This window comes from Cinclus cinclus, chromosome 10, assembly GCF_963662255.1.
Source record: "Cinclus cinclus chromosome 10, bCinCin1.1, whole genome shotgun sequence".
In the NCBI taxonomy this organism is placed as follows: Eukaryota; Metazoa; Chordata; class Aves; order Passeriformes; family Cinclidae; genus Cinclus; species Cinclus cinclus.
This window is the reverse complement of record NC_085055.1, coordinates 4,334,177-4,357,160: the sequence shown is the minus strand read 5'-3', so window position 1 is coordinate 4,357,160 and position 22,984 is coordinate 4,334,177. Positions and strand designations below refer to the sequence as shown.

The window sequence follows — 22,984 nt, the reverse complement described above, 5'->3', positions numbered from 1 at the left end:
AAAATTACCAGCAAAGGCACAAGGCCAGATTGCTGAAGCTGGACCCACGTGAGCGGCGCCGGGATCGGCAGAGACCAGCCCTCGCTCTCGGCTCTGTGCCTGGCTTTAAAATCTCCTTAAGGAGGGCTGATGGTGGAGACAGAGCCACCTTTTACAGTGGCAGCCCAGCTGGGGACCAGCACTGTAAAAACAAGCACATAAAGCTCCAAATCAAATCGCACTGGTAATGAAAACATTTCGGAGGCGAGCAGCCCCGGCAGAAGGCGTCCCTGCGCTCGGAGCTGCTGCCCGGCTCCCGCATCGCCCGCCTGACGTCAACCTCTCCTTCCCGCTGGAGGAGCCGGAATGAAATCCAGCCCCGGTGCTCTCCAGGCTAACCCGCCTCCCCGACACCGAGCTCACAGTTACAGGCAACAGGGACGGGTTATCAGTGAGCTCAGCCTAACACGTTTGTTTCTCTTTCTCTCGTTTTTTTTTTTTTTTTTTTTTTTTTTTTTTCTGGGATTGCAGCGGGGTTTGCTGCCTGGAGCTGTCTTTTCCATCATCTTGAGCTACCTCCAGCATCCCTTTGAGCCTTCGGGGCTCTGTTTGTCCAGGGGTGATGCTCGGCACAGGGTCCCTACTGGAGCGGGTCTGAGGGCTGATGTTCCTGCACGATAAACACCAGAATTCCTGGGATCCACAGCAGGCACTGCCTTGAGGGTTGATAGGAACCGGCTTCAATCCCAGATTTCTAAAGCACAGCTCCCCTGGGCAAGGAGAAAGGGACTTTCCTCCTAAAAACCCCTGCAGCAAACCAGGCATTGGTGTCCAGCGTGCCAGGGCCAGATGCATGCTGATCCAGCTGCTGGAGGCAGCAGCAATCTTTCCTCTGCAGTAATTACTCTGTGAGCCGTGGAAAGCCAGGGAAAACCCAACCTTTTCTTAATGAGTGCCCCTGCCTGGTTTTCCATCAATACAACAACAGGAGCTCTCTTTGTTCCATTTACCACCATCGATACTCTGTTCCTTGTTGTATCCTAGCAGATTTTAATAGAGACTTTGCTCATGGATACCCCTACAGACTTTTGGACAGAGGAGAGTCATTAACAGAAAAATCAAAAGCCATCTCAAAGCACAGGTGTGGTTTGGGGACAATTTTCTGGATAAGCTAGAGCTATGGGGGGTGGTGAGGATGGGAGATGCTGGTGGGGGATGGGGGGGGGGGGGCACTGTGCTGCATCTCCCCAGCAGAATGAGTTTTACATGAGGAATAATTCAGCATCAACCCAGACACTAAGGAAGATCCATGCCTTCAAACACCTATGCCTCTCCTTCTGGCTTGATTGCAGTTTTAGTCAATTTACCCTGATGAAGAGGAGTGTTTTGGTACAAACAGTGGTGCTGACAAGCACATGGTGGCAGCAGCAAGTGCCAGCCAGTGAGGAAAACCAACCCCAGCAGCCTGATGGTGGAGAGTTGAGCAGCTCCAAAATCCAGTTAGAGCTTGTCCCCACTGAGCCACAATTCCCTTCACCTTCCTGGGTTTATGGTGAGAAGATTAAAACAAAACAAGTAAAAATTCCTTTTGTTTCTCACTGTCTGCTTCTATACAGGCAGGGTTAGTAGAGGAGAGCAGAAGTGAGCTGCCTGAGCCCCATGGAGGTGGTTGCCATCCATGACATGTTTAGTCATGGTTTCAAATGGACTGAAAGGATGTTTTCCAAGCTGCAAAGCAGCAATATGCTGGTCTCACTTAAATGTCCGGAATAGTTCTGAATGACTGCTTTAATTGAGTATAGCAGCAATTATAGAGTTACTTTATTTCAGAGGTTTTGAAAGGGTTGTTTTTTTCCTTGATGACTTATAGGAGAAGACTAAACCCCATGAATTGCAGGGACCTGTTGGGCTGCCATGCAGGAGGACCTGGTCACAGCCCAGCCCCAGGCAGCAGGAGCAGCTCAGCAGCCTAAATCTGGGTGCATCACTGATCCATCAGACAGTTCCTGCTTTAAATTTAAACCATTTAAAATATTTAAGGGCTTTTTTCATAATTTTAGCAGCTAAGATTTTTCCAGGACAAGACTGCCGTAACTTCCCTTAGGGTTTGCTGGTGAGAAAGTAATTTGTATTAATTCCAAGCCACCATGATGTGGCTTGAGAGTGAACTGGGCTGTCCAAATCAGTCATGTCTCTTCAGTTTGAGGAATACACTAATTTTTCCAGTGTGGAAAAATTAATGCTCTGGTAAGGAGCATATGTCACCCTTCCCAAAGCCTTCATCAGAGACCCTATGATGAAAAACTGGGGTCCCCATCCCCCTTAAAACACAGGCCAGGTCTTCCCATGCCAGAGTGTGAGCTGGTGATGGCAACAAGGACCAGCCTGAAGCTTTGGTGCCATCATCCCACACCATCCTACCTCTTCTGAAGACCCAAATTCTTGACTAGTTTAAGTCAATTTAGTGCAAACCCTAGCATAGCAATCCAAGTTGTTCAAACTCAACTAAAAGAAGCCACAAGGAAATTTCCACATTTTTTTCAAGGAAAATAAGAAAACAAAGGGTAGGAAGTGGGAAGCACAGAAAGACCTACTTTCCAACCCACACTCCAGAGGTGCCATGCTTTCGATAAAAGAAGGATGAATTTTGGGTGTTTTTTCTTAGAGTTGTTGTTTTCCACCTGGCTAAAAGACATTCCTGCCAAAGCAGAGCCAGAGTGGAGGTGCCAGGACAGGAGCACATTGCCCTGAGGAGAAAAGAGGTTCAGAGGGGACCTTTTTAATCTCTACAACCAAAAGGATGTTGGAACCAGGTGAGAGTCAGTCTCTTCTCCCATGTAACAAGTGACAGGACAAGAGGAAATGGCCTCAGGTTATGCTAGGGGAGGTTTAGACTGGATATTATGAAAAATCTCCCTTTCATGGAAAGGGATGTCAAGCACTGGAACATGCTGCCCAGGAAATTGGTGGAGTCCCACCCTTGGGGGGATTTAACAGATGCAAAGATTAGGCGCCTGGGAGTGTGGGTTCATGGTGGGACTCGATAATCTCAGAGGTCTTTCCAAAGGTGAACAATTCCATGGTTCTGTGAGGACTGCTTCACCCTGTCTGGTGCAGACCCACTGAGCACTGGCTCAGCTGCCCTTTTCCAACACAAACCTTCCTTTAAACCAGAAGGTAAAACCTCACCTGTGAGCCAGCCCATCCCACAGCCAGCTGACTCCTTGTGCAACCCAAAAGCCAAATCCAGGTTTTATTCTTAACCCAAAGAACTACACTTTCTCAGGAGAAGTAATAATTTCTCATTATTATTCCTAGCTAGAACATGCAGCCTTTCAGCCTGTGGTTGCTTGAGGTAAAAAATCAGCACAATTTGAACAGTGATCAACCAAAACATGAAATGAATGTTGTGTTTCATTTAATAAACTTCAGCAACACACGGCTGCCTTGTGGACACAACACAATTTGTTTGGGATGCAAAAAATGGAAAAAAAAAATTGTTTTGTCTTCAAGGCAATTAAAATAAAAGAATATTTCTGTATAGACAGGAAAGGAGCTGCCAGGCAAAATATCATATTAAAAAACCTATTTTTTCCTGTTGGCTTGTTTAGGACAAGTTTGCAGCTTGTAAATTTTTCTTGGATTGCTCAAAGTCAAAAAGTCATCACGTGTCACTTGGAAGTCACTGCTGCTGGTACTACAAGAACTACATGGTTTGCTGAAGAACAGCAAAAAAGTAGGGAGGAAGGGAGGGGGGGATGGCAGTTGCTGAATTGTTCTTGAAAATATGACTGGAGATGAAAAAAGCACAGAAAAGAGAAAACCAAGATAAAGCCATGATTTCTGAAACTTAGAGCAGCTGGGTTCAGGCAAGATAATTTAAAAGGATTAAAAATGGCTGTAGCTGGCCATGCTGTTGATCACTCACTCTCCAGTGGCCAGTGGAGCCCACACTGTTCCTGCCAAGCTTCTTTCACAGTTTTCCTTAACTACAGGGAAGCCAGACCCCAAAAGATATTGCAGTTAAACCAGCAAAAACACATCTTTCAAATTAAAAAAGTATTCCTTACACAATATTTGAATAATTACAAGAAAAAAGTGAAGAAACCACACCAAGAACTCTTTTTAACTTTATGATTCATGGGAACCTTTTAGCATCACCTTTTAAAACTTTCCCCCTCAGGTTTCATCAGGATGATGGTACCACTCAAAACCCACAAACATCCTGAGAGCAGCAAGAGTGAACTTACGTAGCACCAAAAAAAAAAATCCCCAAAATAAATCACCTGTCCTTGTAAGGACCAGATTGTGGTGATCCAGCCCCAGAGACAGCTCCAGCCTGGCACAGGCGGGCGTTGGTCTCAACGTGCTGGATAAAAGAGCAAAGCTACAGTCCCAGACCCCACTTTTATTGCAGTACAGGTAGAGCAGAATGGTCACAGAACCACAGGTTGGAGTTGGAAGGGCCTCATTCCAGATTCCATTCCATTCCTCATTCTATTCAAGATCCTCATTCCAGCCATGTGCAAGGTTGCACCCATCAGACTGGGCTGCTCCAAGCCACATACAATGTGGCCTCGAACACTTCCAGGGATGGGGCATCCACAACTTCTCTGGGCACCCTGTGCCAGGGCATCACCCTCCTCACAGGGAAGAATTTATTCCTCCTGTCTAGTCCAAATATTCTCCATTTCATTGACTCCATGTCCTTGCCCAAATTCTTCTCCGACTCTCTTGGAGCTCCCTTTAGGTACTGGAAGGGACTCTTGAGTCTCCCTGGAGCCTTCTTGTCTCCAGCCTGGACGGCCCCCACTCTCTCAGCCTGTCTCCAGGGAAGGTGTCCCACAGAATGTCCCTGCACAGTCTGCCGTGGTGCTCGTGGGCTGACACACGGTGCCACCAGGAGCATCCTTGCTGCTGGAACTGCAGTGCTGCCAGGCTTGGAGACACACTCTGTCCTCACCAGCGCCCAGTGTGCCCCAGTGGCCACCAGCTCCTCAGTTACATGTGGCCATCACTTCTGGTAGCAATTAAGCCACGTAATGAGAATTTTCAGGAAATGAATGATTTCATGAGGAAATCAGGTTCCTGCTGTTTGCAGTGCTGTAGTAATGAATGAACCCATGTGAACACGAAGGAGGGCAGTGCATCACTACTGTACAAAACAACCAAGGGTGGGGAAGGGAGATTTCTCCACAGCAGAAGCATTGGTTAAAGCAAAGCTCTGCCAGCACCAGAGCCCATCAGAAACCAGCTTAGGGGACCCTTTTGATTCTTCCTTCTTTCTTTGCTCTTTCAGTCAAAAACTCTGTTCCTCTCTCTTGCAGGGCTGCAAGTGCCGGATGGAGACACAGCCACAGCCTTGAGTGGGTGCTGCTGACACTGTCTGTGACCCACCTTTGCCCAGCCCAGCACCATGAGTAGTTTCTTCTCCCGGCTGGACCCGCGGCGGGTGCCCTGGGGGGCCGCGGGCCATGCCCTGCGCACCCGTGTGCTGCGCACCAAGCCCGTGGAGTCCATGCTGGAGGGCACCGGGGCTGCGGCCACCCAGGGAGCCCGGCTGGCCAAGGTCCTCACCACGCTTGACCTCATCTCCCTGGGTGTTGGGAGCTGTGTGGGCACCGGCATGTACGTGGTGTCGGGCCTGGTGGCCAAGGAGATGGCGGGGCCCGGGGTCATCGTGTCCTTCATCATCGCTGCCGTCGCATCCATCTTGTCAGGTGAGTTTTGTGTGGGGTTTTGAGTGATGTGCCATGTCCTGCATCCTCTCCGTTCATGGGTGGACACCTGCTCAGCACTACAAACTACAAGGAGGTAGCACCTTCCCCACCAACTAAAAACCATTTCCTACAGGTCCCACACAGCTCATGGGGTGGCACTGTCCCTCATTGCCCAAATGTCTGACCAAACCTTGTACTGGGAGCCAGCAGGGCAAGCACAATTATCCTGATGAGCTGCCAACGGCTTCTACAAGGATGGAGCCTGTGGGCAATATTTTTGAGACATTTGAGAGTTTTGCAGAGTGTGTCCCAGGCTGAGAGCATGGCCAAGCCACAGCACTGGAGTGAGAGCCTGTGGGAAGCTCAGTTCCAACAGGAAGGATGTCAGTGGCTTGGGCAGTACCAGAGCCAGGCTTCTTTTGTTGACATGGTTAACAGTTAAAAAATTCCTCAATTAGTTCTGGAGTTGATTTCATTGGCTCCCCTTCATGCAGGGTCAATCTTTGAATTTCCAAAGAATAAAAAAAGCAGCAAAAACAAATGCTCAGGGAAAGAGAAATTATGTATTTTACTGAAAACACAGTGAATTCTATCTCCTCCATAGGAACCCAGCTGAGCATATGGCTCGAGCTGCAGTTTCTACATGAAGCCAGTACTGCTGGCATTTGTCCTTTCCAGATCAATGCTAACATGATGATGTGATGTTCCTGCTCTCTCTGCTCAGAGGACATTGCATGCTGTGTCAGTCTGGCATCCAGCTTTTGTCTGTGGGTTGGATAAGGAAACCTGAGCAAATGGCAAAGGGCTTTGATAGAAGACAGGAAAAGCCAACACAGCAAAGTGACCCAGATCAGCTTTTCAAAACTCTGGATTTTTGACATATAGAGGTGGAAGCACATCATGGTCTTTTCCTGGAGTTTGCAGTGCTGCTGCATGGAGAGCCCACCAAAACGAGTGAGAGTTTGAATCCTGGATGTCCCTGCAGCCCAGAGGCACAGCCCTGGAACAGCCCAGGGATGAGCCTCAGGGTCTCTCCAAAGCCCACAACAGGAGCCAAGAGCTTGCAATGAAATCCAATGCTTATCTGAGTTTCCAGCGCAAGAAATTAACCAAAATGCCTGATTTTTATCCAAGGCAGTAGATAGCATCTGTGTCTCTCCTTTCCCACTGCCTGCTTTCTCTCCTCTGCAAAGGTTTTGTTGGCCATGATGCAAACCAAGAGCAAATGGAGTTTGGGTGGGTCTGTGCTAACAAAAACACACTGTCCTCCAAAAGGGGTTTTTTCACCCCAGACATGAGCCTTGCCCCACAGCAGGAGCTCCTCCCGCCTTCGCCCACAGGAGCCTGCTCCGCTTTCATCTCCCCTTGCTTTTATAGCCCTGGGAAAGTGTTTGGTGAGGGATGCAGTGTTTTGATAGTCTCCTTGGCTGCTTCCTCGCTTCATCATTAACGCTGCTCTTGTTTGTAACAGCAACACTTTTTTGGCAAGTAAAGCCAAGTAAGAATTCAGGAGCTGGATGGGCTGGACTCCTTGGGGATGTGATTTCAGCTCTCCCATCGTGGTCATGCCTAGTGTGCCAGGCACTGAGTTTGGGCAGTGTGCATGAATGGATTTTAAGGAACTTTTGCTTTGTCCATCACAGATCGCTAAGCCAAACCCCACTGCTTGCAAAACTGACCCCAGAAGGGTCTTAGATTTAAAAGAAAACCAAACAACCTGTGAGACAGCCATAGGAAAGCCCTGCCTTTTGGAAGCCTCTTTATACTATTAAGCCTGGTTTCAGAAAGGGACTTTTCCAATTTCATCTACTCAACAAACTACACTTATGCCTTCCATAATTTTAAGCAACACATAATCCATCAGGGTACTTACAAACACACTGTAATTGATTAAACTGATAGATTAAATCAACCACTTTTTTTTTTTTTGTCACTAGGAGGCCTTTCATTCATCTCTCAAGTAGAAATGCTTGCCCAGCTTCCCTCTGCAAAGCCTCCAGTGCATTACAGGCTCCTGCCATCACCTGTGACTGCCAGAATTCCCCACTTTTACCCCTGTTTATCCAAAACACTTTCTTAGCAAAAATCAGCAGTTTGCATCTCACCCACCCCAATTCCTCCCTCCACAGCCTTTTCCACCAGCCACTTCTTATCCCTTTAGTGATCTTCTCTCCTAAAGCAATAACCTTTTTTGAGGTTTGCAGCAGTGTCACACTCTTACCTGATACTGGTACAGGGACAGGAGGGAGCTGAGGACATGCTTCAGGTTCTGCCTGGTTACAGGATGAGGGCTAGGCTGAGGGGCTGCACCTGCAGCTGCCTGGGTGGAGCTGGAGAGGTGGGAGTCCTTGCTCTGTGGGAACTTTCTTTATGGAGCTGCCTTTTATATATCAGCACATGGTGATCATGAAATGCAATGGACAGACTCAGTGGCTTGATGAAAATAATATGCCTTCCTCAATAAGCTGGCTGCTCTTGGTTGGTCCCTCTGGATTTCTTGTATGGTAGCATGAATTATTTGGAGTTACCTCCAGAGTAGTTGAAAGGCCCCTCTCAGAAGCCATTTTTTCACCTGAAACATCACTGTCATCATGCCAGTGCCCTGTGACATGTCTCATGGTTCCTGTGTAGCCTTGTGCTGAGTATCAGTGGCAGGGTCAGCATCCACATCACAGCCACCACCATGGCAGCACACTAAAAGCACCAGTTCCTCAGGCCACCAGTGGTGCTTCCCAGTGGCTGTCCTGTGAATGGGATCTTGGAAGGACCAAGACCACTCAGCTGTGTTTATGTCCTGCTGAACAATGTCAATAACTGTATAATTACATCAGTTTAATGACTGTCACACCAACAGCACAAGTGTAGCAGATATTCGAGGAAAAGAAATTGTCCTCTGTAGAATGCTTGCCCTTTCAAAAAAACACTGTGTTGTCTTGTTTTCTTCAGAAATTGCAAACACTCTTGACTGGGGGGAGGAATAGAAATCTGTCTCCTGATTAAACTGTTGTAACAGGGAGGATGTACCCAGCCTCTCTCTGCAGTCCCAGAGCTGGGCTGTCTGTGCAGGAACACTGGGAGAGCTGCATCCCTCTGGATTCAGGGGAGCAAGGTGCTAAATAGCTTGAGCTGCCAAGGAGTAACTGAGTGATACAGGTTTATTGTGCAGTTATATTGTAAATAATAATATTGCTATTAATAATAATAATAACAACAACAACAACAAATAATAATAGTAATAATACAGCAGACATTAGTATATATTATATATACGTGTGTGTGTGTGTGTGTGTGTGTGTGTAATACATGCTGACACTTAATGCTGATACTCTCAACCTATTGCTGTACATAGTGAAAAACTACTCTTCTATTTTGGGATCCTGGTGGAATAATCAAAAACTCCAATATTTTATACATATTCATTTCTTTGCTTTGGCATTATCATTGTTTATTGATAACCATCCTCTTCAATCATTATCTTGTCATTGCCTAAAATGAAAGCTGCCTACAAGAAAGAGTGTATATGTGTGTGTATATATATATATATATATATTTAAGGCCATCAGAGAGAGAAACTAGATGCTTGTCTCCATCAGAGCACCAGTTTCATGAATCATTCAGGCCTGTAGTTATCTGTGAACACCGTACCTTTGCCGAGTGCATGCATTTTTCATCAGCTTTGAATAATAACTGTTGGTAGGGCTGGATGGATGATGAAAACGTCTTGTGGCTTCTGTTGGACTGCTTTACAGAAATCAAATTTTGAAGAGTTCCATTGCAAAGCAACCCACATTCAAGTTAAGCAGTGAACGGAATATAAAAATCCTCCAAAAGCAAGAAAAGAAACACCACCAAATTCAGCTTAAGAGATTCAACAACTCTGTGTTTGTACAGTGTAAAAATGGCACTTAAAGCAGGAGCAGCCACCTCATAACATTTTTATAAATTATTCATTCCCCTCTCTGTACTAAACTGATTGAAAATTTTAAGCAATTATTATCTTCCAAATAGAGAATATCAGTTGATAGAGAGCTCAATAATTACTACGTGTTTACTCAATGGTAGTAACAGCTTTAACCAATTCACACATATGAACTTTACCAGGCTCTTTGGGCCAGGGGCTTAATCAATGTTAAACATGCAGGACCCTTCCAGCACTTGTCCTGAATAATATTTGGGGAATTTGAGACAAAATACATCCATTAAGTTTTTTAAAAAACTAATGGTTGTTTTAATACATCAACGTGTCAGGGTCAGGTTTTTATTAAAAATTATCTGGACATAGAAAGCACACAAGGAGTTCAGAAAGTATTAAAGTGTGATGAATTGCCCTCCCAAATGTTTATAGTTAAATACTTCTTTTTGCTTTTCTTTTCTTCTTCTGCACAATTAGTTTCACAAATATTCTTTAGGAGACTTACATATAATGAGTTTTGAGTATTAAAATAAGTTATGTTCTCTATGTAAGATGTTTTCAAACTCCTCTTGCCTGGGTATGAACAAGAGCAGGGATGATCATTACCGTGGCCATGCCTGGATCTGCAGAGCAATAATGCAGGATGAGTGTTTGGGGATTGGAAGTTTGGGGCAGGGAGAGGGAGTAGCCTTCTCTAAGCCCTCCTGTGGCATCTTCCTCTGGGATGAGGCTGTGCAGCACTGGTGCAGGACCCCATGTAAATGCTGGGCTGCTTTGAACTGCATCTTCTCAAAAAGAAAAACCCATCATAACTTGATTTTAGTGGAAATGTTTCCAGTTTTTAAGCCAAGAAACTGGGGAAGGAGGGTTGCCGTGCAATGTCTCTGTGTCCCTGAGGTTGACTGCAGTCCTGACACCTCCTAGCACCTCCAGGAACGTGGCACCAAGTCAGTTTTACTTTTTCCATTTCCCAACCGCGTTTTCCTTATGCCACTCCCCGTTTTTCTGAACAGGTGTTTGCTACGCTGAGTTTGGCGTCCGGGTCCCCAAGACCACGGGCTCTGCCTACACCTACAGCTATGTGACCGTGGGGGAGTTCGTGGCGTTCTTCATTGGCTGGAACCTCATCCTGGAGTACCTGATCGGGACGGCCGCGGGTGCCAGCGCCCTCAGCAGCATGTTCGACTCGCTGGCCAACCACACCATCAGCCGCTGGATGATCAACAGCGTTGGCACGCTGAACGGCCTGGGTGTGTCCTGGGTGCTGAGATGGCTCCGTTAATTAGGGCCTGAAAAGTAACTGGAAGCTCGTCAGAAGTCAGACATGGATATTAGGCTTCATTCATTATTTACTGTCTGTCTGGCTCTGGTACTTTGCCTCAGCAGCCTGGCGCAGAGGCAGGATTGGAGGGGATGGGATATGTGATACTTTGAACACCTTTGGGATCAGCTGGCATTTAGAATACATGCACAGAAATAGTTGAATATCAAAGGGTAAGGGTGGCGCAGAAACACTTCACCCAGTGCAAACACTCTGCTTGGTCCTCTTGGACACACACAGAATTTTGTTAGAGAGCACAAGCTGGTGTCTGCTGTACGTCTGGGGACTGGGGGCTGTGGTGGTCCTCTATGACCAGCAGTTCCAGCAACATGAATCCCACCAGTAAACAAACCAGCCAGCTGTCCTGTCCCTATGTCATGAAAACTTCATGGCTGATTGATTTTTAATGAGTACTTGGCAGATACATGTTATGCAAATTGGGACACAGTCATTGGTTTGCTGCTCTCCCAAAAATTCGAACGGTGTCTTGAGACATCAAGATTTATCACCTTAATTAAACAACTTTGCTAGTGGAGGCATGAGCCTCTGGAGACCACTTTTGCAATGAGACCAAAACTTCAAGGTCTGAAAAGTGTTTAAAACTCCCCTACAGGATTCCTGGATATTCTGTGGATGGAGAGTAACACAACTCTTTTCTCTCACCTAGGGAAAGGAGAGGAGTCGTACCCTGACCTTCTTGCTCTGGTCATTGCTGTTGTTGTCACCATCATTGTGGCCATGGGGGTGAAGAACTCGGTGGGATTGAACAACGTGCTCAATGTCATTAACTTGGCAGTTTGGATCTTCATCATGATTGCTGGTCTGTTCTACATCAAAAGTGACAACTGGGCTGAAGGGCAATTCTTACCATTCGGATGGCCAGGGGTAAGTCCTGGGAGCACAGAGGGACACACAGCACCTAAGTGCTGCCACACATTCAGCTTTGCTCATGGTATATACATCCCAATTCTGTTGCACCCTCCAGATCCCAGCCCTGCTAAATCAACCTATGCTTTGGCCAGGCACCTCCAAATCCCAGGAGTGCAGGCTTGGATCCAGAGCTGCTCTTTCCACCAAACCCAAAGAGTAGGGTAATGCTTTGCCCTTATCTACTAATTCCTCTTAGCATACACCCAGAACTTTTCCAAAACATCCTTCTGCAAAGCCAAACTCCACATGGAAGTGTCCCCAAGGAAATGCCACTAATTGCCAGGCAATGGAGCAAAATGCTGTGGCTATCTGAGACTGGGTGCTCCGGAGAGCTGGCTCAGCCTCTGCGGAGCGGGGAGGTACTTTTGTTGGCGGGTTTTCAACAACAATGTTCTCAAGCATTTGTTTTGAGCATTTCATAATGCCACCTGCCAGTACTTATTTTATGGATGTTCCCTCAAAGCTTACTGAGAATTTGGACATATTTGGCTTTTTTAGCTTGCTTGCACTGGTTTTTATCCAAAGATTAACAGAGACTGAAAATATCTAAGCTGGCCTATGTCCAAGATAATTTCTCAGATTTACACTGCTCAACTCCATTGGGGTTTTGTGCAGAAAAATAAGCAAGAAAGTAAAGTAAACCAAGGATCTTGATTATTGAAAATGTCCCAAACTGCCATAGAGTCCCTGCACCTTCCTCCAGTAAATCAATGCCTCTTTGCCAGAGAGCAACAGTGAGGAGAAAAGCACTGAGGCTCACTTGAGAAAAGAGGTTTGTGCTTTGGGTTGTGCTTGGATTGTTATACCATACAATAGGAGTGAAAAAGAGAAAACAGAAAATATCTGCTTTGCTCCAATTCAATGCACTAAATATCTCTTGGCATACACACACAAAAAAAGTTGTGTTAAAAGATAGATGCATACCCAAAACACAAAAAACTCAGTAGAGTGATCTCATCCTTTTTGTTGTCTCACAAGTTGTCTGTAAAAGTAAATCCACCACCAAGCACAAGTGTGAGATCCCCAGGAGTGAAGGGCATACTTTAAAAGAATAATTACAGACAGTCCCTGAAAGAGGTGAGTTTTACTGTGCTCAGAGATGACAGAGGTGTGATGGACAGGTGGTACCCAGGAAAATGCAAGGGTTTCACAGCTCAAGATCAGCTCACTGACAGCCAGGCAGTCTTTGCTCTGCTCCAGCATTCCTTTCCTATAAATGTCCTCATTAATACTGTATATTTTAAAAAACCACATTTAAAAAAAATAACTAAACAGTACAAATAATTCCTCATCCAAGCACTCTGATGTGTGCTCCTAACCTGTCTGCAGCTTCCAAGCAAAACAGAGGTTGTTTGGGAAGCGGCTCACATCTGACAGCGGCTGCTCTCTCCTGCTTCCTCTGCAAGCGGGTCTTGCTGCCACATGAGACATCTTGCTAAGGCAGAACGTGTAAACATGTTCCAGATCCCTACTAATAAAAACGGATTTGGGATGGAGGATTGTGAAAGCAAACCTGAAATTTGTTGATTGTCTCCTCTGTCGCTGGCAGGATCTCCCAGCGGATTCAGGCACTGCGCGGGAGCAGGTTTGTAGGTTGATGCCTCTAATGACTCAGGTCACATGTTGAAATCTTTTCCCCATATCAGATTGGTGGTTTAGGGGTGCTCCCAGGGTCAGTCCCCAGAGCTACATGTACACCCCCTGACCGGTGGTTACTCACCCTTTAGCTCAGACAAGGCACAACAGGGCTGCTTCATTTTTGCTCAGCTCCCTCTCCTTGGTTGGGTGCCAGCCTCCCTCCTGGCACCCAGATGTTTGATCCTCCCCACAGGTGCTCAAGGGGGCTGCGACCTGTTTCTATGCCTTCATTGGCTTTGACATCATTGCTACCACGGGAGAAGAGGCGAAGAATCCCAACACCTCCATCCCCTACGCCATCACAGCCTCGCTTGTCACATGTCTGACAGCTTATGTGTCTGTAAGTAGTCCCTATACAGGTGTGAATGTAGATAAATATGTATGTATCCATATATATATATATATATATATATATATGTACCATGTGAGTCCCTTCTGGGCACCTGCACAGTGCCTGCCAAGGCTCCTCTCCATCTGTCCCCAGGCTCCTGTCACCTGAGAAGACCCCTCTGCCAGCTGCAGGCATGTGGTGGCAGGCAGTTTTTTCTCATCCCCATCCACACCTATTTTTTTCAACCAGGAGAGAAGCAAAGAAGAAGGAGAATGCAATAGCAGCATGCAGCATCCTTTCTCAGTGTTTCTGGGAAAAGCAGCACTGCCTCTGCTGGAGATATGGGAGAGGATACAAGTGAGGGGAAGTATAGGCAGGGATGGCTGTGTAAGATTGCACTGCTCTGCACCCCAAGAAAAGCATGCCTGTGCTCATAGATTTTCCTTGCAAAAGAGCAAAAAAATAGTTATGAAGGAGAAAAAACACTGTCCGGATCATTTCAAAGAAACTCACCTACTATCTCTCCTGCATGGGAGTGGGCTTCTCATGAAAACAAATTATTCTGCTCAAATAGGGCCAGAGTGTTGCTCCAAGCAATGTAATCAGGATTTGGGTTCTACCCCAGCATTATCTCTCACACAGGAATACAGCCAAAGTGAGTGTTACTAACCTTGCCAGTTCCACCAGCCTCACCAGTCTCACCAGTCCCTCTTGACTCCTGCATTACCCTGGAATCAAGGTTCAAGCATCCCCTTCTTGTCTTTGGGTAGCAGATATTAAGACCCCAAAGTTTTCTGGATTAACCACACTACAGAAAAGTGCAAACAGACCTAACCACCATTGTATATCCCCTCCACCCTGAGAATCCCCAGCAGCCCCCAGTGCTGATGCTGACACCCCTGTCCTGCTCCTCTCTCCTTGCCCAGGTGAGCATGATCCTCACACTGATGGTGCCCTACGATGCCATTGACACCGAGTCCCCACTGATGGAAATGTTTGTAGTCCATGGCTTCTATGCAGCCAAATTCATCGTTGCCATCGGGTCCGTGGCCGGCCTCACTGTCAGCTTGCTGGGCTCCCTCTTCCCAATGCCCAGAGTCATTTATGCCATGGCTGGTGATGGGTTGCTCTTCAGGTCAGTCATGCCCATGCTGACGTTTATTTTTGGCCTCTTGGGATCTGAGGGGGAATTTTGCTGGGGTTTTGGGACTTCTAACACCCCGACAGTGCTGTCACTGCAGGGAGCACACACAGACATGGTGGGTACAGAACAGGGCACAAGCAAATGCAATATCCTGGGGGGAAAATATCAGGAAAAGCCTACCCTACAGTTTCTCATTTGGTGCTGGTGCTAGAGATTCTGGTTACGTGAGGATGAGTGTTTAATTCAAGAGCTACCTGCAAAGGATAAGAGTTTACAGGGATAAAATCTGGGTACTTATTTGCAAGTATTCAAGTGCTCACTGAAGAGCAGGCCAGACCCAGATCTAACTCCAGATTCAACTTCAGTAGTGTTGCCAGTCCCCACCTGAAATCAAAGTTCAAAAAAGCAACAAGAGCTGAAGGGATCCCCGAGTGTCCCCTGCAATCAGGGAAGGGTTATTGCAACAGGGAACTTCTGTGATTTTAACTTTCTGTGGCTGTTCTGCGCTCCAGGTTTTTGTCCCATGTCAGTTCTTATACGGAAACACCTGTTGTGGCTTGTATCGTGTCTGGGTTCCTGGCAGCTCTGCTCTCCTTGCTGGTCAGCCTGAGGGATCTGATTGAAATGATGTCCATTGGTACCCTGCTCGCCTACACGCTGGTGTCCGTCTGTGTCCTGCTCCTCCGGTACCAGCCCGAGAGCGACATCGATGGCTTCGTCAAATTTCTCTCCGAGGAGCACACCAAGAAGAAAGAGGGCATCCTGGCTGACTGTGAGAAGGAAGCTTGCTCCCCTGGGAGTGAAGGAGAGGAGTTCTCCGGCCCACCGACCAACACGTGCGGGGCAAAAAATCTGCCGTCGCTAGGAGATAACGAGATGCTAATTGGGAAATCTGATAAATCTGCCTACAATGTGAATCACCCCAACTATGGCACCGTCGACATGACCTCCGGGATAGAGGCAGATGAGTCTGAGAACATCTATCTCATCAAGCTGAAGAAGCTGATTGGCCCCCGGTACTACACGATGCGGATCCACCTCGGGCTGCCGGGTAAAATGGATCGCCCAACAGCAGCCACCGGCCACACAGTTACCACCTGTGTGCTCCTGCTCTTTGTCCTGATGTTCATCTTCTGCTCCTTCATCATTTTTGGGTCAGACTACATCTCTGAGAAGAGCTGGTGGGCTGTCCTCCTGGTCGTGCTGATGGTCCTGCTCATCGCTGTGCTGGTGTTTGTGATCTTGCAGCAGCCAGAAAACCCCAAGAAGCTACCCTACATGGCTCCGTGTCTGCCCTTTGTCCCTGCCTTTGCCATGCTGGTGAATATCTATCTCATGCTGAAGCTCTCCACAGTCACATGGATCCGATTTGCTGTCTGGTGTTTTGTAGGTGAGTCCCAGGTTCATTTATTTTAACTTTTTCACTGACACTCTTTTGGAAGGGTGTTGATAATAACAGCTTCCCTAATTAAAGTGCACAGGCTGATGCCTGGGACACACCAAGTCCTTCTAACCAGCCCCTTGCCATCCTGAAGTTTTTAGAAATCTCATTTTATCCAGCCCCTGAACCACAGCTAAATGGAAAATTACACCTCCAGAAAACATCAGTTTCATGGAAGAGAATGGCTCCATGCAAAGGTGACTATTTTGATCGCTTTTTTGATGCAAAGTAGGTGGGCTCTGAAAATTGCCTCACAGGCAGGTTTTGTATAGAAATAAGCCTGATTTCTTGCTATGTCACCCACTTGAGCTCTTCAGCAGCCCACACCAGTATTTCAGCACTGCTTTTCCAAAGCCCAGAGTTGCCCAATCCCAGAAGCCCTGGGAAAGTCAGATCTGTAGACTGTATCCCCTTTTAGCCCAGGTTCTTAACTTCAGCGTCAGGACATCTTAGGACTCACAGACTTGTGGACCCTTTTCCCCCCAAATTTAAGGTTTCTGACACAAAATCGAGAGCCCAGCCTATTCATAGTGCTTTACATTCTAACCCACTTAATCTACAAACTGAAGGGAAATAAAGCAGCTCTCATAGTTCCTCCAAGCGGAGCAATTGGGCAGGAGCTGCCATATGAATTTTTGGGCTGGAGAAGACATACTTAGTGCTTTTTTGGCCCTTGAAGGCAATACATGCATATCCAGGGAAAGGCCTTCTACCTGGAAGAAAAGATGACTCCAAAGCATCAATTTAATCTGCTGTAATTAAGTGCTTTGCCCTGTGGGCACAACTAATACCTCTTGAGCTGCCACCAATAGCAACAAGTCAATTAAACCACTGCATTAGGTGTGATGAGCTCCGGCAGCCCATCCATGGCTATTTGGGATGGGACATCCCATTGGTTTTTCTGGCAGACATGTGTGATCCTGATTTAACCTCACATCAGTCCCCTATGGCTTGTCCACAGCATACGGAGTCTGGATTTCTCTGTGCAGATATCTGGGGTAAGTTAATTCCATGATCCACTGGAAATCAGATCTCTGGATATAGCTGCTGCCAGTGAAAGCATTTGTGCAGGAAAATGGCATCAGGTAGGGCTAGTGGGACAAGTGGGTAGTTCGGGTCCTGTTAGAACTCCCAGAAGCCTGGGAGTTTTGAACTTTCTGTGGTTTTTGACACTGACCCCCAGAGAAACACTGTTTTTGACTTGGGGCCTTGGAGAAGGCTTCCAAATTTGAGTGATGGAGTTAGAATCACGGGTGAGTAGTTAGAATAGAAGTGTGTAATTTCACATGGTGAAGAGTTTTGAATTTGGGGTTTTAGAATACAGTAATAGGTATGGACATTCTTGGGCATTGTCTCTTTTTTCCTTCTTGTTCTTTCTTCTTCATAATTTTAGGTAGCAGTTTTTGTTTGGATTAGAAAAACGTAATGTGGGTCACAGGTGTTTCGTTATTGGTTATAAATAATATAGATGTTAGCTCTTAATCGGATAGTTAGGCTTTAAAACACCTTGTAACTAGCTAGATTAACCTCCATTTTCTCACTTTTAGCTTTGTAGCTAAAAGTACTAAAAAATTCTGTACTCTAGATAAGATTTAATAAGCAACCAAATCCGAACGAGAAATCCGTCTCCTTCGTGTTTTAATCCTAACTCTGAGTGAAGGTAGAAGAAAATAAGTTAACCACTTTCAATAGGGCCCAACACTCTCTCTTGCCCATCCCAGGTCTGCTCATCTACTTTGGCTATGGGATGTGGAACAGCACGCTGGAGATCAGCGCCCGGGAGGAGGCCCTGCACCAGAGCACCTACCAGCGCTATGATGTGGACGTCGACCCCTTCTCCGTGGATGATGGTTTCTCCTTCGCCCCTGAGGGCGAGAGCTACCCAGCTTGGGGTCCTTCTGAGGACAAGAGCTTCTCATACCAGCAAATGGCAGGCGCCAAGGAAGGCCATCGGACAAGTAGCAGGTCAAAAAGCAAAGGCCGGCACAAACCACCGTCAGATGCTCTGATTGCCAACGACGAGTTGGACTACTCACCCGAGTAGCAGGACAGGCAGCAGGGCACTGCGCCACCCAGGCGATGAGGAAGGGTCCCCATGGCTCCCCCATCCTGCCCTATCCTCCCTGGGTCCTCTACCACCACCCTGCTCACCTCTGGGATGCGCTCTGCGATTGCTGTTGACCCTGAACTAAAACCACCCGTGGCCCGCCCCAGCTCCACCATTTGGGTCTCACTCTGGTGAATGCTGGCTGATCCCCCAGCACCGGCTGATCTCCCAGCACCAGCTGCACAGTGGAGGCAGAGGAGTGGGAGATGTGCCAAACCAGAAGGGTGTTGAGTGGTGGAAGGAGCCGCATGAGGGGACAAGTCAAATTGTCCCTGGGGAATGTCCACCCAATGGCCACAGAGGGTGGGATGCCACTCTAAAGTTTTTGGGACTTTCTTGGCATGTGTGTTTTTTTCCTTTGAACCACCTAGAAGTGATAGTTGAGTCAGAGGCACAGCAAGGTGGGTAGGTATAAAATGGAGATGGACACACTCTTCCCTGGGAGTAGCTCAAAGGTGCATAGTTGGTTCCATCACACAGTGTTTCCATGGCCTGTTCTGGCGTGCTGCACACAGCAGTGCTTCCCCCACGTCCATCCCCAAACCCTGATATTATAATTCAAAATTACTCCATGTCTCAGTCCGACCTTTAAGTCATGGCATGGCCCAACACCCTAAATCTATGGCTGGGAGCCTCATCCCATTCCTGGTCACAGTGCAGTCTGTGACCCACTCTTGGCTCAACCCTCTTTGTACAAATGTACACACATTCCTCTGAGCATCACCGGTCTGAGGTTGGGCACTGCTTCCACCACCTTGTGTCTGTTACAAAAATGACTGTGCTGTCATTCCCTCACTGTGCTGGGCACCTTCCAGTGCTCACTCTGCCCTCAGTGCTCCAGACACCCACCCATGCCCTCACAAAACAGCAGCATCAATGGGTCAGCCACATCTTGGTGGGGCTGAGCCATGGGTAGCAAATAGAGAGGACTTGGAGGCTGAAATCTGTGTCCCTACTGCCATCTGCACCTTGTACAATACTCTTTGGTTTTGACCTTGGTTTGGGGGGTGCTGTATGAAAAACACTGAAATGCTGCTCATTCTGTAAGTGTCCATATTTTGGTCTGAAACCAAACAGAGCTGGTGGCTCGCAGGCAGAGGTGGTCAGCAGGCGGATGTTAAACCCCCTGAACATGGCCATGACCCCCAGAAGTGCCACCAGACTCCCTGCTGCCAGTGTCCCCACAGAACTGTCAGTCAGCAGTGACGGGGTTTGGTCAGTGATTATCAGCAGGTCCAGTTGTGGAGCCCATCATGCTTTGTGTAAAACACTGTGGTGAACATCTTTTTGAATAAACAGTAACCAAAACCCATCAGACAGCAAATCCCATCCTCCTCTCAGCTGCCGAAGGCTGCAGATGGATCCATCCAAGGGGCTCCAGTACAGCCCAGGCCAACCCCCAGTACCATGGGTTGCTGCTGGCATCCCAGGGGACAATTTAACATCAACAGGGGCAGGATTTCCGATATGGAAATATCCTTGTGGATATATAGAACCATTAATGCTTTGGTTCACTGGATGAGGCTCAGGCTCCTGAAACACCTGGCTGGCACCCTCTGTGGGCAAGTAGAGTGTGCAAAGGGTGCCAGGACCTGTGCTCTTCTCTATTGCTCCTGGGATGAAAGCGCTTGATGGAGATGTTCTGCCTGGGGCTGAAAAGGTTTCCCTCCAGCTCCTGTCCCAAACAGTGATAAACTACAGTCATTTTCCCTGTGGAAAAGAGCATCCAGTTCTGCAGATCTGAACCTGGACTTCTCCAGGCAAGCCAAGGGAAGTTTGGCCTCTGCAGCAGCTTCAGGGTGGAAGTGAGGATTTGGCTAAAGGACTTACAAGCTTTGCTCTGGCATCAGCTCCTGCTGTCCACCCCTACCAGGCTACTACAAGCAGAAATCCTGAGTGTGTCCCACTGAAAAGCTGTTGCAACGTGTACCGCTCACGGGCCAGCTCAGGAAATCTCTGCGGCGGTGCTGAGCTCTTCTTGTGACGGTCACTACTCACCCATGCTTGGCTGCTCTCCTCCTTGATGCCTTAGAAGTGCCCAGGACAGATGGCACCTTGCAGGTCTGGCTTTATGTTTCCGGGGAGAAAGACTGATGCTATCTTCCTACCAGCTCTTGTACTATACCATATTCAAGGCAGTCGTTTTCGTCCTGCTTCCACACGGTATTTGGGCATCTGCCCAGCCACAAACTCATGCCCAAGCATCCTGCTGAGTTGAAGCCCGTTCTTCTTGCAGCCTTAATCTCTTGCTATGGAGCAGTTACCAGTACCAGTGTCTATTGTCATGTCCGCTCTAGTCATGCTCTATAATTTGACAAGGGCTTGACCCCTTGCTCTTTGGTGTCCATAGAAACTTCTTCATTGGGTCTGAGCAGCCTTTTGGCTGCCCTCATTCCCATTCACCCATCCTCCTTCCTCTTCCTGGGGAAGTGCTGGGGCAGGATGGTTGTGCCCCATTCTGGACCACCAGGGAACAGCGTTTGGTGCCATGGCACTGTTGGATGTGGATGGGCTGCTGCCAGCCCTCGTGTGATGGGAGTGGGAGCTGTACCCTCCTCCTGAGCCAACCACATCCCACCCAACAGAGGTGTTTAAGGAGAAGGTGACCAAGCCACAGGTCTTGGGGGTTTGCCAGTGGCCAAGGGCTGGTTTACAGGACCCCTGCTCCCTCTTCTGGGTGGTAGTTCCTGGGAGAGTTGTGGATTCAGCCTCTGGGAACTCATGTGATGTCTCTTGTAAGAGCACTGAGCTCTTCAGTGAGCATGAGCAAATGTTGAGAAGGCAAAATGTCCAGGTGTGTCCATCACCTCTGGGCATTGTGGCCAGGGGTCTGGGAAGGGGTGCAAGTGCTTGTTTTGCTGTAACCCCAACTCCAGCTTTTCCCAGAGTGCCCTGAGGGAGGTTTTCACATTCCTGAGCCGTCAGGGGGACATGGCAGACTGGGACCATCCTGCTCCCATCTCTGGTGAGAGGCACAAAGCCCCTCCATGCCTGCCTGCCCTCCACGGGGCACATGCCCTGAGGCACCAAATACATTGCAAAGATGGAGCATAAATACCTCAAACCTTCCAGGCCGACTCTGTAAGATCTCAGCCCCTCCACAAATTCACTCTACATGGTCACGACCCCTTGGTCCGAGGCCCAGCACTTTGGCATCCTCCACATGGCAGCAAAATTGCACCCCAACAACATGGGATGTTGTAAATTCAGCTTGTAAATGACCTTCATTTTGTTTTGTTTGGTCTTACTGATGTATATGTTGCTTTTTTTTTTTTTTTTTTTTTTTACAGATGGTACTTTCTGGTGTAACAATTCTCTGCAGTTCTGATATGAAGTTGGTGTATTTGTTAAAAGCTGTTTGTTCTATCCATCTTTTTTTTTTTTTTTGGTGGTTTCCAGAAACCCATTGGTGCATTGTACAATGGGGTCTTGTAATGTGTCATGAGAAAGAAAAAAAATATGCAGATATGTTATGGAGTGATTTTTTATTTTCAAATGACTGTGTTGTTGACAACTATACATATAATACATATATATAATCAAGATATTAAGAAAAGAAAATCTAAATTTACCAAAATCTGTATATTTTAATAAATGCATAAAGCTTTATTGTGTGCCTTTACATTTAAAAATCAAAGAGGAACTAAGGGATTTGTAAAGAGAGCCAGAGACAAATGTGTCTTAGAATTAGTTTCCATAGTAATGTAAATCTTTTAAATGAAAGACTAAACCAAAAAGTAATAATAAAAAGAATCCCGTGTAAATTTTGTTAAGCCAATCAGTACCTGAAGTTCTGATATTTTTTCAGTGCTAAATTGAAGCTAGAGATTAACAAAACCTTGCTTTTAGTGATTCAAAAATTCTATTTTAGAAGATCCATTTCAGCGGGCTGAATTTGTTATTTACTTGCAGTGTTGCGAGAGAAAATGGTTATCTGTTTACACAATAAAAAAAAAAAAAGGAAGGAAAAAACCTAAAGCTAATGACCACAGGTTGACTATTGTAGTGCAAAGACCTGGGGTGCACCAGTGCCATCCCATCTGCTGGCACTCACCTTTCCTTGGGGGAACTGGGGTGTCACAGCACTGTCCCCTCCCTGAGTGGACAGCAGGGCTGTGGAGAGGCAGACACAGCTGCCTGTCCCTTTTGGGGTGCTCATGGCCACCAGTGTGGCCCCCAAAGGCTCCTTCCTGCTTTCCCTGTTATCTGGGGAGTGGGGAGCCTGCCATGTACTCATCCCATCATGGGGATGGGATGAAGAGCTCCAGCTGGTGCTGGGGGAGCTGGGGAGAGCTCTGCTGGGCATCAGGGACCATCACCTCCACCCTGGGGTGACCACCATGGCTCACAGCCACCTCTCCATGCTTGGTGTTAGGAAAGGTGTGGAACAGTTTTTTGTTATATTTGATTCTATTTTGAGGCTTTGGGTCAGCAAATGAGCACTAAAAGCTTTCATGAGC

At 47.2% G+C, this 22,984-nt stretch overlaps 1 protein-coding gene across 1 annotated transcript; it reads left to right on the top strand.

The window, feature by feature from the left end:
- Nucleotides 1–5,395: 5,395 nt before the first annotated feature.
- SLC7A14 (solute carrier family 7 member 14) lies at nucleotides 5,396–18,461 on the top strand. Its single transcript, XM_062499091.1, has 7 exons — nucleotides 5,396–5,699; nucleotides 10,626–10,862; nucleotides 11,601–11,818; nucleotides 13,695–13,841; nucleotides 14,759–14,967; nucleotides 15,489–16,366; nucleotides 18,139–18,461. The coding sequence occupies exons 1-7, from the start codon at nucleotides 5,396–5,398 to the stop codon at nucleotides 18,459–18,461; spliced, it is 2,316 nt and encodes a 771-aa protein (XP_062355075.1).
- The last annotated feature ends 4,523 nt before the right edge of the window (nucleotides 18,462–22,984 follow it).

What these genes read in the sequence shown, in the direction of transcription:
- SLC7A14 (XM_062499091.1), top strand. Translation starts at nt 5,396, where the DNA reads ATGAGTAGTTTCTTCTCCCGGCTGGACCCGCGGCGGGTGCCCTGGGGG. An exon ending in CGTCGCATCCATCTTGTCAG is followed by an intron (nt 5,700 to 10,625) that starts GTGAGTTTTGTG and finishes TTTTCTGAACAG; the next exon opens with GTGTTTGCTACGCTGAGTTT. An exon ending in TACCATTCGGATGGCCAGGG is followed by an intron (nt 11,819 to 13,694) that starts GTAAGTCCTGGG and finishes TCCTCCCCACAG; the next exon opens with GTGCTCAAGGGGGCTGCGAC.